Source organism: Numida meleagris, chromosome 7, assembly GCF_002078875.1.
Source record: "Numida meleagris isolate 19003 breed g44 Domestic line chromosome 7, NumMel1.0, whole genome shotgun sequence".
Lineage (NCBI taxonomy): Eukaryota > Metazoa > Chordata > Aves > Galliformes > Numididae > Numida > Numida meleagris.
Genome location: NC_034415.1, coordinates 12,905,221 through 12,918,435, shown reverse-complemented (window position 1 = coordinate 12,918,435; position 13,215 = coordinate 12,905,221). Strand labels below are relative to the sequence as shown.

Below are 13,215 nucleotides of genomic sequence, written 5' to 3'. Positions count from 1 at the left end.
TTTGGGCTTGAGCCTGCCGAGGGATCTCACCAGCCGAGCCCTAAGCATGGGGAAAAGGATGCAAAGGGAAGATACGTCAACGGGAGACAAAGAGATACCAAACAGGGGCAAAGAGCACGCTACATTCTGCACGACAGGCAATTAGTGGAATAATGTACACGTAAATTAACTCATTAATGATTTCTGGAGTGCATTACAGAGATCACGAAACATCACCTGACAAGTCTCTGAAGGAAAATTCTGCTTAGTAAATAATACAAAAAACAAAAACAACAAGTTGGTTTCAATATTTATTTGTAATTTGGTGTGCAAATCATAAACCGGGAGATGAAAGTTAGGGAATATTTTTAATCAAAGCTTTTGCCAATTGCAATATAGGATATAAGAAATTGAATGAATAGATCATTTATTATTATTATGAAATTAAAGGCTTTATATTCTTAAGTGGAGTAAAGCTGACAGCAATACATTCATATTAGAAAGTTCCTACTGTGAATGAAAAATGGATTAATACTGAGCTATTGTTCAGTGAAACAGACAAATCTGTATTTCTTTTTGGTTGTGAAATTACTATAGCTGTACATAACCAGTAAGTATGAAGAACTGGCACTGGGGGAAATCATCTTGCCAGTTTGCCCTATACACGTATGTTTGGCAAACGCGGTCTGCAGGGTGTGTATTCCATTTACACCTCATCAGATCTCTGACCTGTAACATGTACATTCCGGAACATTAATTGGCATGATTAAGAAGTTATTTAGAAGATGAGCTTGGGAAAAAACGCATTGTCCCTTCTCCAAATCCTAAAATGAAACCTGGGCTTTGCAATAAGCCTGTTTAACTGTTTATTGTTAGATGTTATAGGTGTTCACTGGGGGAAAAAAGTAAGGATGACACTACCCGGGCAACACCAAATCTGAAGAGTTCAGCATGTGTCAATGCACAGCAAATTTATTCTTATTAAGTGACTAGTGTGAGAAAGAATTAGAAAGGATTATAAAAATACACTACCATATGCTGTAGTAGTTGAAAGTGATTAATCCAGTTCTTAAATCCTATTTTAAATTCCCTTTCATTTCTTCCCATAGAAAAATAGAAGCAACATCGCTTTGTTTGAATGCTGTGTAGTTAATTACATCTTCTAAGAAACTCTTTTAAAACTAAATGTAATGTTTAATTACAAAATGCCTCCTTGAAAACAGTTAGCTTGTACATTGATTTGTAGTTCATTAAAAATGGTTTCTTAATTATATTTACAGCCAGAAATTACATAGAGATTAAACAGTCTACAGAGGACTTTTGAAATTACAGCACGAATCGCAAGGAAAAAGTTACATTTCAAACAGTGGACAACTGACAGCTACAGCCGCCTAATTGCTGCCTTTCTGTAATTTCAGAACCTAATTGTCATAAAAATAATAACGGGAAAAAAGAGAGTTCATCGTAATGACTCCCAATATCACATTTTTTTCATGAGAGTAGATTTTGAGGGTTAATTAGAAAGCAAATCAGTGGCAGTGAGGCAGCGTGGGGCTGGCAGCGGCTCAGCACAGGGGGCTCAGGGCCAGGGGCAGCCCTCGCTGGGGCACGTACGTGGTGGTCCTGGGAACCATGCGGATGCAGTCGATGATGGGGCAGACACTCAGGCACAGGGTGCAGCCCGTGCAGCTGTCGGTGACCGTGGGCAGGTGGGTTTCAGCATCGAACTGGATTGCCTGCGGATGGGAGCGCACGTTATTGATGCCTCTCGCGGAAAAGGTCAGAACCGCTCCCATTTTAGTGCCTGCATCTCCTGGAGCGCTGCTCTTGGAGACATCTTGGTGCGCTCTGGTGCTGCAGCTATAGCAACTGTTGGGCTGGCAGGGAACAAGCCCCCTGACTATCTACAATTAGGAATGCCACCTCACCCGCCAGGGTGGGCTGCAAGGGATGACTCCCACCCCCGGAGCTCAGGCTCCCAGGGACGATTCCCATCCAGAGGCAGTGTCACAGCACAGCCCTCTGCCAGGGCACACCAGGACGTGCCCGTGGCCGCAGCGCAGCACCGGCAGTACACACCTGTGGGCTCTCTTCTGATTTTTTATTGTCAGCACAGAGCAAACAATCTAATCTAATAAAAAGTGGAAAGAAACACACCATGCTGTGCCTCCTGTGATTATTTTCCTTTGCAAGTCTTCGAAAGGACTATCTGAGTTTTGTGCAGGCAGAGCTTGCTTTCTTTCTCACATTTCCATGCAGTGAATCCTCATTACCAATTAGTGTGATAAGTGAATTTGAATGTGAAATAACAATTGAAGTCTCAATGAAATAAGCTCCTGGTATAATGGAAATGGCAATTAAAAGCATAAACAAAAGCATCACATAACCGCAAAGGCTTCAGTGTCTAAGAAACAAGGCTAGAAAATTCTTAAAAAAAAAATAAATAGCAGAAAATCTAAGAGTTTTAGGAAGACAAGGTCAGGCCTGGAAGCCAAACTCTCATGTATCTGCAACCAAGCAGGGCCTGGCAAATGTCCCCAGGCACTGCCAGCAGCCGGGGAGCAAGTGGGTGAGTCTACAGGGCTGCTCCAGGGCACATCAGTGGCATTTGGGGTTTTGCAGGGAGGAAAGTGATGAAGCGGCTGCAGCAAAAAGCGAGGGCACAAAGTAGGTACAAAACACCTGAATCTGTGTGTTTTAATTCAGCTTGAATGCAAAGAAAACTTTGGTTTGTATCTAGGACTCCTTCCTTTCTCCCCAGTAATGATGCACGTCATGAAGGAGTTCAAAGAAACGGAGTCCTGGACTGCAGTGCCACCTTCAAGTCAGGGAAAGCTCTTCTGTTGGAGCCCCACAAGGTGGTAGCTCTGCTGAGCAGCATGGATATTTTGAAAGAAAGATAAGCACAAAGCAGACGATATTTTGCAGTGTGCGGGGCTTTTGACTTCTTTGTAATTAAGAATTTATTTGCAATTCTTTGAGATTAATTTCTTTGTAATTTCCTTAATTATTTAAGGAAAAATACTTTTTGTGCTAAAGAACCTCCTGGAGTTTTACACTTCTGATCCTTTGGTACTGATTTTTTTCCAGTTATAGAGAAGTAAGTTGCACTAAATATGGACACTTTGCTCTCCAAGAACTATATCCTCCCTTTTGCTGGGAAATGTGATGCAAGGAAGTGAAGATCACAGTGTCAAGAAGGACTTTAGATAAAGACTACTCTAATCACCTAGTCTGGTAGAAATGCAGCATTAGATTTCTCATATCAATGGAAAAAACATGTCTATCTTTTTTCTGACAGTTGTTTTAATCAAAGGAGCTGATTTTAAATGGGAAGAGTTCCTTCTTTGCCTGTATGTAGTTAAGTAAGCCTTCAGACAATACTGATTAAAATGAATTAAGGAAAAACAAAAGGTGTTGGTGTTCTGAGGAAACTCATAGCTCAGTTAAAGTATTTGTCTCTGACAAACCTTTCTTGTAATGCTATGAATGCAAAAAATCATGTAGAAATTGTTGTTTAATGCGCAATAGATTCCACAGGGACCCTCCTAAAGAGTCTTTCCCCTTCTTGTAGCCCTCCTTTAGATACTGAAAGGCCACTCAGGTCTCCCTGGAGTCTTCTTGTCTCCATGTGACCCATCTGACGTGGATCTCCTACATTCTCTTCCTCAAAGGAAGAACCCCATTTCCACTTGTTGATAGGAAGAGGCCAGGAGAGTGACCCAGAGTGAGCAGAGAAACGTGGCCTCGTCTCTGTGTAGCCCCACAGGAGAAGCTGCACTGGGTGCTGCCGAGCAAATGGCCTGACAGGGCTCGTATGGCACAGCCTGGGAGCATGCTGGGGCACAAATGTGGTGTTTTAGACATCTGTTTTTGCCACCTGCTCATTAACAGAAGGTGGATTCTTTCTTCCCAGCAGCAGAAAGATAACTCATTGTGCCTTCCTGCTAATTACAGCTGTGCTCTTACCTGGTAGCCAGAATCATTACAGGTCATGTAACATTTGCCACAGTTGATACACATTTCCTCGTCAATCAGAGCCACAGCTTGCTCCGTGTTGCAGAGCTCACCATATGTTCCAATATACTGCAGTGCTTTTCCAATTACATCCTAGGGAAAAAAAATTATTGACTCATTTAGAAGATACCTAAGCTGTTTCTATAGCTGCACAGGAGCAGTCTCTAGTACTTTAATATAGAAAAACTGGCCAGGTATTGTGAGGATGTTTAGGATTTTTCTTATAAATTTCCAGTTTGTCAACTTTCACATATTCTGTAAAATACAAAGAAAGCTTAAAGGTACATTTTGAATGTAGGCAGCAGCCCTAAAAGTATGTATCTGTATATAAATACATTATACAAACAGGTTACACATGTTGTACTTTTGAACATACTATTATATCTGTCCATGTTTCACCTTTATTTTGTGACATATCAGGAAACAAAAAGGAGCACAAAACAGGAGTGACATGCTACAGATGATCTGACCATCCTTGGTCATTTTTCATTAGCACAGATTTAAGAAGTCATAGCAAGAAAAGATCAAATAAACTGAGAATAATAATTGCTTTTCTTTCTTTAGTAAGAAAGATGCACAAATGACACAAAGATCATCAGATTATTGCAAATATTGTACAGAAATAAGATGTGGGTCTCATTCTGCAAGTTTGGCTTTAGTTCTTTTAACTACACAGGAAGGATTTTTTTGGCACCAAACAAGCACGTCTGTGCTGCAAAAATACACGTGCACGACAGACACATGCAGTGTGGGTACACACCACAAGAAGAGGACATGCCCTCTAAATGAAATTGCTGGGGTCCTACCTGATGCAAATCATTCGCTCTTTATTTAAAGGGAAACTGAGCAGTTCAGTGGCAGTTCAACTCTGCTGAGTCAATGGCAGGGATGGGACAAGTCCCAGATTCTACAGATGATAGATATCCCTCAGTTAAATCAGCTTAACTTGCGGAAGTATAGCACAGATGGTGAGCATCACTGCATTTTACAAGATTCCCTCTGTGGTACGGTATTGCTTGCCTGGATATTTTCTGAGTTTGCTAAGTAGGCTTCGACAACAATTCTCATGCTGCAAAACAAGTTAGATTTTAGGTGCAGGATTCTACATGATTAAAAAAAGTTGAGCTCAATAAATGCGCACTATGTGATGCAACAATACTTTCTATATTTGATTTAAAAAGGGGCATAACTGTTATGCATTTCAAGAATCTTACTGAATTTTAGGTGCACAGAACTGGCTTCAAAGTCATCCTACTGTAATAAATGAACAAGTCATTATGATTTTCATTAGGGAATTTGATAAAAGTCAATTGAAAAATGCCAGAGATCAAGCCATATATGATACACAGACAAGTCTACCTAGAATTATAAGCTTCAAAGTATTTACCTTTGGTCTTTCATTGCCAAGAAACATGATAAGAATTTATATTCATATTGTTTCTCAATATTTTTTGAGGAAATAATATTTACCTTATTCCTATCAGTCAAAAAAAAAAAAAAGATTACCAAGTGTTTTTAGTGCCTACTAGAATACTATATTTAAATTGTATAATTTGTAATCACATATAATGCTCACTATAGTTTTCAATTCTCAAATAGAAAACTGAAGATCTGGATTCCAGTACCTTAAATTTTCATTGCATATGTTGTTCTGGGCAGCCTGACTTTCAAATGAACTAAGCATCATTAGTCCTTCCTATGTCACATCAGAGGAGTAAGGTAACACAGCTTTATCAATGTTAATTCTAAAGAAAAGCTTTGCTACACGGATTAAATATAAAAATCAGTTCAACCTTTTCTTCCTGAGACTGCTGAGAGCTTTGAGCATGGGCTCTATTTGGCTGGCCTTCATCATGTAAGTTACAATAGTGTCTTTACACCATGACATAAATTTCATATCCCACTGGATTCACTGATAGGATCTATGAGGTTGCTGTTAATATCTGCTGCAGTAGGAAATTCAGCCATATCCTAAACCCAACTCAGGAAGAAGGATAGGGAAACTACACTCCTTTTTATTTTGTTGTTCCAAAAATATTCAAATGTTTTCTCTGCACCAAATCGTAACTTGCTTACAAGTGAAATACTTTGGTTGCATTCATCCAACGCTAAAAGCCTTCCAGTTCTTCTCTGCAACATGTAGAGAACATTAATGCTCTTCCAGCATAAAATGTCTATGGCACATTGCTTAAGGCAGCATGATGAGTGTGGACAGACGACTGCAAGTGAGCAAGTTATCACAGCTTAATGAGTTAGCACTCATCATCAGAGCTGTGCAAGCTGATTATGTGCAGGGTCCAAATTCACTGCAAATTTGGAGTAAAATCTGTTTGCTTAAACCACTGTAAAAGGTCAATTAACTACTTTGAAAGTGTTTAAGCTAATACTTTTTGCTTTGCTACTGCAAAGGGCTAAGCTTGAACACACAGCCCTTTCACGTACCTCCACTGATGAGCAGTAACTCGATCAAACATAATTCCTTAGGAACTGCTCGTGCTCCTGTGTTTTCTTTTTATTTCTCAGAAAAGTTAATGGATTTACTGGGAATTGTTCAGCAGTTTTCAGGGTGCTACAGTTCTCAGGTTTCTGCAGTAGTCTGTATCTGTTAAAAAATTGTAGTTGCCGAATTCATCTCCTGTTTGTTTCAAGTCTCATGTAGGCTTGTCTGTACCATACCCGTTAGAGGTTTCTTTGTGATCTACTGCCCTCAGCAATACTAAGTATCCTATAAGCCTCCCTCTTGTGTATACAGCTCCCAGACATTGCACAGCATGCCACAAATACATTTGTTGTCTGCAAGTTCGGGACTGTGCTTCTGTCTTTTAGAATTTGAAGCAATGATACAGAAACTGTGCGACATACAGAGAAGAAGCTTTCCATTGCCTGCTCACATTTTAGAAGTATTTACACAGGGAGATTCCTGATAGCGAAGGGCTTTTTAATCTAACAAAGGCAGACATTTAACAGCGTAGGTAATTAACAATTTTCTCAGGGAGTTGCTGGATTCACTTTTGTATACTTTAAATATGGTTTGGATGTTACAAAAGCCAAAGCTCTGGCAGGTTGCAGAGAAGGGCTGCTCATATAATCAGGGGGTGTAGGGCCTTGCTTACAAGAGAAGACAAAAAGAGCCTAACAAGATGTTTAGCCTAGGAAGATGAAGGCAGAGCAGGAATGTGATGTCTCTTTATATATACATCAGGGAAGGAAAAGAGCTATTTAAGATAAACGACAATGTTGGCACAAGAACGCTTGATTATAAGCCAGACATGAATAAATTCTAAGCTGGAAATTAGAAACGGTTTCTTTTAAGCAGGAAAGGAGTGAGGTGGTTAATGGCCTTCCAGAGAAGCAGCTGGGGGAAAGGATGGAAACAGTCCAAGATTTAGGATACCATTAGGTAAGCTCAGGAAATGGTTACTTAGAAGAACACAATCAAAACAGATTTTTCCAGCTATAAACTTACAAAGGGAATAGCAAAAACAATGCATATGACATGGTGATTTCTGAATTTGTAAGCAAGCCTCGCTACTTGCAGCTCACAAAATACTCTTTTGGGGACTGAGAAACCCAAACAGGGAGGGTGATGACATTTTGGAGGCTTGAAAGTGATTTCAGATTACTGTGTCAATGATTTACTACTCATTTACGCTTCTGGATGCTGTGTCTTTTATACACTTCCTTCTCTCAAGGAGAAAGCACATCTTTATCCATTTGCAAAGTTTGAAGACTTTATTGACTAAAATAACACTGGTACTTAGAAGATGTTCTGCAGGTGCACTCTTTCACAGCATCTTGAGCTCTCTCTGAGTTTCTTGCTGCCATCGAATCATAAACGTTTGGAACAAAATAAATAGTGCAGCAAGAAACAATCAGCTTTCACAGTTTAAAAGTGCAGTTTCACTCCAATAAGAGGCTGTCTAAAATGGCACTATGGGATTCCACACTTGGTATATCTCAATGGCCTCCAGATCAAATTTGCAATGTTTACAGTATAATGTTTTTTTTTTGCCAAATGCCAGACCTGCAAACAGAAGCCAGGTTCTGAACGTCAAGCTGTGTGCTTCTGGCTTATGCATTACCAGCAGCAATTAACAAAAAAATGAGAAAAAATCTGGAAGTTAAATTTTGCCCTAAGTTACACCTTTGCAATCACTGGGACCTAGAGCACTCATTTGGTTACTGCTGTGCTGTCCCACTCCTCTCAACAAAATTGTACTGAGTGAAATGGGAGAGGAATTTAGCCCTGTAAATGGAACTGGCAGGGAATTCAGTTGCTATGGAGAGAATCAGAGCAGAATCCATTAGTTTTATGTTACTAATGAGTACAGAAAAAATTCATTTTGTCACTAAGCTAAGCAGATGTGGTTTTGAGTATACACAAGGAGCAGATCTGTTCTATAGGATATTATTTTTACAATGCTACTTTTATCACTTTAACTGTATTTTTAATGTTCATGTATCAAACATTTAATTGAGATTAGCGTTTCATTAGTCATCATATTAGTAAACCTAAACTTGTAAATACAATCCACATTTTAGGCATGGCTCATCCAGATTCATGCAGACCCCACTGAAAAAGACTGCATGCTCTAGAGATGCCAAACATCACAGTCCTACTCTAGTCTCCCTTTAGAAGGCCACAACACAATGCAGGCACTGTGAGTGTCTCATAGAGCAAGTTCAAGGGGTGCACATGCTCTCGTCCTCCTATTGCACATTTTGATTCAGAACAAAACTACTACCATGTCCCACCATGTTCAGGAGAAATGATCACTGACAGGCCTGTGAAGCATAAAAGGAATAAATAATCAGATAAATGGTGACCAAACATTATGGTATTGGCTCTCAAGCACAAGAAACTAGATTATTAAGAAATAAGCCACAGAATTAAAGAAAGAAGGTGGCAACATGAGGATGGCAAATACATATGTGAGACCTGTGCAGAAATGCAACAGAAAATAAAAGATCCAGGGTGTATATCCACCATACAAAGCTCAGAAAAGTGAGAAAAGAAGAAACAACTCTGCTGAGTATTGAAGTATGCAGTTTTGATTAATACTGAAAAATAGAGAAAATAAAGAGAAAAGCCATGGGGAAAGCTATCCAAAAATTAAATTAAATTTTGGATAATCACAAAGGGTTTTTAAGTCTATAAGAAAAAAGCATTTTGGCAGCATGCGGAATTTAAACAAATGTTGGAATTTACATATCACCAACCCAACAGCAGATCAGACAGATGAGGGAGTTCTGGGCAAGCATCAGGAAACTTGCAGCATCCCTTCAAAAATACAGCCAGCCAAACCAAGGATCATGGCTGTTCCATGGACAGCTAACTCTTAGGTACTCGCAGCTTTCGGTCATACCACTGCTCCACAGGACTGGAGTTGGGCTGGGGCTAGTTATTAGAGCTGACCATTCCCACTCCCCTGCTACCCCAGTCTGAACTAACAGAATGTATTCTCCTCACTGTCCAGAGGGTCAGCCAAGACAGAACTGCTTGGAGACAGTTTGGGATTTGTAATTCTAAATGTGAATACTTCTAGGACAGCTACAGATAAATCACTCAACTCTGAGCTCATCTGCCTCTCTGCAGAGAATCCCTGATCAGGGAAGGGTATCAGACAAGTCACCTTTTTTCAGTAAGCTTCACTCAGCTTCTGTAATGAATATTCTCAATCTTCCTGGCAGATTTTTCCCACAGCATGTTATGGATGGGTCATTTAATAATAAACGTTATCAACGCATCCTTTTGTAGAGTGACAAGCTCCTTAACATCAAGCAAAATACAGGTATTCTGTTATTTCTTAGTGGACATCTCTCATTGCTGTTTTTCTCATTATTATTAAAGCATACCCACCTAAAGAGATGCTAAGCCTGAAAGATTGCCACGAATCAGCTACCTTCTTCTAATTGCTGAAGTCTTTTTCAGTCTTGTTTAATTTAAATGAAGGTGTGAGAAAGAGGCTAACCTGATTTCTTTGGCTGAGAAGCTCCTCACAGCCACAACATACAAAAGTATTCAGTGCCTTTATGAACAAAAGTTTTTGGTTTGGGGAATTCATTTTCCTCTTCCCTGCAGTAAGGCCTCTATTCTTCTTTTTAACCTGTCTCTGACTGCTTGACTCTTTTTTGCTTTTGTAGTTGGAATTGGGCATGATAAATTATTGACCTCAACTTATTATTTATGTTTTTTTTCAAGTCTTTATGTCTGTTTTTCCCTCTTGCTAAAATTTTTCCATCATTCAGTTTATTTGCTTTTGGATAGTATCGGTTGCTTTTTTTTTTCATTTTCTGCTGTTTTCAGAAGCACACTATCTCATTGAAAATGCAGTTATTGGCTGTTGTTTCTTCTTTCTCTTTTCTCCTACATCAATACTCTCCTACAAAGAGAATAGAACCATAAAACCTCTGAGGTCAAGTAGGCTTTGAAAATGTTCATCATAGTGCAGGGAAAAAAAAAAAGTACATTGCTGTTCTTCGGGACTCTTCACATACACAAAGAAGGGAACCTCTGCACAAAAGGAGGGGAGAGATCTTCAGTAGCAGGGCTCATACCAAAATGATCTGTCCAAAAGTGAGGGAGGTCTACAGCAGGTAGCAAATAATTGAAATTAAACAAGATGACACAAAAATTCTCCTTGGCTTGTTTTTCAGTCCTAGCAGCTAGCTTGGAAGGCTGCATGTGTCAGTAAATATTGCAAAATTTCCTTGGGAATGATTTATTTTGAGCCACTGTTCATGTTGTATTTTATGTTTGGCCTTGTTTTTTGAAAGAATTCATACAAGACTGATCTCACAGTGAAAGTTACCTGTCTGAATATCTGATATTCTTCCATATCTGATAAAGACAGTTAATGAGTTCAGCAGATATTTCCACATGGCTTCATATGAGAGCCTACAGGAGATTCCTGACAAAAGTTTTCCTTGTATTTATTTCTTTTTGCCTGATTTTTCTTTTTCTGTTTAAACATGACGTTTAAGTAGGTTTTAAAGTGAACACCTAGAATGATTAGCCAATGACATTTAATTTTATTGGCTACTTAAAGGAAGAGAAAATTTCCAATGTATGTACTATGCAGTAGATGGGGGCACAGGTTTTATTTTCATCTTGACATTTACTCATTGCAGAGGATGGATCAGTTACTTAGACAAACATCTTCCAGTATTAAAAGTTCAGTTTGAAGACCTAGGACTCAGCTTTCATGGGTATCAAACACCAACCTTTTCCACTGATCCTATATGAGGGATGAAATTGTTTAATACATCACAAATAATCAAGAGATATCATGCAAAATGGAACTCATATTGTTGCATTCAAATTAAGAGAAATTTTTAATGATTCAGCTTCATTCTTCAATGCATTTCACTATGTCCTACAATTACTTTTCCACTGCCTGAATATCTTGGTTTTGAAAAATGACATTAGGGAAATGCCTATACATGTACATCACAAATCGTTTCCCACTGATTTTGGTTAAAATCTAGAAAGTCTGCATAAATAGTTGTCTTTGGTGCCCTGTAACAAGCTTAAAAGCAGTAATAACTAACTCAAACTGCTAGAAATGACTATGCATGTCAACTGCCTGATGGCTGATCACATCTTACATATAAGCATACTTTTTTTTTTACCTTGATTGCTGGAATGGGCTTCTTTGGAATGAAATGCTTTTTTTCAGGAAGCACAGTAGCTGTACCTTGTTCCTTCAGTTTAATCTTGTTCTCAGCTGTAATTTTTTTGCGTAGTTCCAGGTAAGGCCCAAAATGGGGTAGTTTCTGAAATAAAAATCAGGAAACATTATTAATATACTTAATAAGAGGGCATAGCAAAGTGAGTGCTGAGTGTGACTTGCTTCTTCTCAGGAGATTGAAATAAAAATCAGTGGAACTGTACCAGAGCGAGAAGTGAATAAAAATCAACCATGAACTTCAGGATCTGACTTGAAAATCTATATTGAATATTAAAATATTAATATGGTGCAGCAGAAAAATAGCTGAATTGCATGTCAGCATCCAACAGACTTCTATTTCCCTACTGCATAGTTGCTTATATATAAAAATGTATCATGTTTAATAATTCAAATGTGTAACTTCATTTCTATAGTACGTGGAAAGGTATCACAAAACTATCAGTTTACTTAGAAGGGCTCTAGCTGTGTTTGAGACTACTTGTCTAGCTATCTACATACACCTGTGTATTTTAAAAGCATACAAACCTGTATTTCATGTTCTGATGGCAGAAGGTTGTCTCACCCTGTCAAAGTAAGGCTCACAAACAGGCTAACCAAAGTAAGGCTCAACAAATGAACAGAAACACATTCCAACCTCATGATTTATCTCTTTGAAACACTTGTAGTCTTTTCTGTGACATTTAATCCTTGAGCCCAATTAAGAAATCCTAGAGGAAAATTTCACTAAATTGCAAAACTCACATGTCACCCAAGAACATGGAAATGCTTGTTCAGATTTCATAAACCTGCCAAACTTCCACATTCCTGAAAGAAAAAGTCCCTTCATTGGTACAGCAGATATATGGAGAAATCTTGCGGGCTGCAATCACACATTTAGGTGAATAAATAATAGTAGAAAACATGGATTTTTGCTGGTGCTACAGACTGTGCCCTTCTTGCCCTGAAACTCAATCTGCAAAAAGTATTTTATCCACCTAACTAAAGCCTGTTCAGAAGCTACTGCAGTATTGCAGAAACTAGCAGGTAGTAACAGGGGATACATAGCCTCAGTAGTTGCTAGCATTAATTCACAGTAATAATACAACCTCAAAGAGCATATCAAACAAGTTACAGTACTGCTGTGGTTATCAATTTTTAAAGAGGGAATTTCAATGTGAATTTTAAAAACAGAATTATTTAAAAATTTAGAAATTATTATTTTTTTAAAGGAAGTAAATCCAGAAGAGGATACCCTGCTCCATAGGAGAAAAATTCCTCAATGAGCTGTCTGTCAGGATACCCAACCACAAGACCTCAGGCCTTGTGTTCAAGAAACATTTAGATGTTGTGTTGAGAGACATGGTTTAGTGGGGTTATTGGTGGTAGGTGGATGGTTGGATTGGATGATCTTGTAGGTCTTTTCCAACCTTGCTAATTCTATGATTCTATGACAAATAAGAACTTTTCTGGCTGCTAGGTTTTTGGCACACAGACCAAAAGTGAGGTCCTTGAAATGCTGCCCTGCTTCCCAGACTTGGTCTGCGGCTGC

General features: G+C 38.8%; 1 protein-coding gene across 11 annotated transcripts in view; it reads right to left on the bottom strand.

The window, feature by feature from the left end:
• The window catches only part of DPYD (dihydropyrimidine dehydrogenase), a 333,346-nt gene continuing 320,408 nt past the window's right edge, over window positions 278–13,215 (bottom strand). For all 11 annotated transcript variants that reach the window (XM_021404735.1, XM_021404734.1, XM_021404738.1 and 8 more), the window contains 3 exons: window positions 11,629–11,772; window positions 3,949–4,089; window positions 278–1,715 (listed from right to left, as the gene is read on the bottom strand). In XM_021404735.1, coding sequence (XP_021260410.1) covers window positions 1,545–1,715; window positions 3,949–4,089; window positions 11,629–11,772 — 456 coding nt within the window. In that variant the 3' untranslated portion in view covers window positions 278–1,544. The remainder of the gene's footprint in view (window positions 1,716–3,948; window positions 4,090–11,628; window positions 11,773–13,215) is intronic.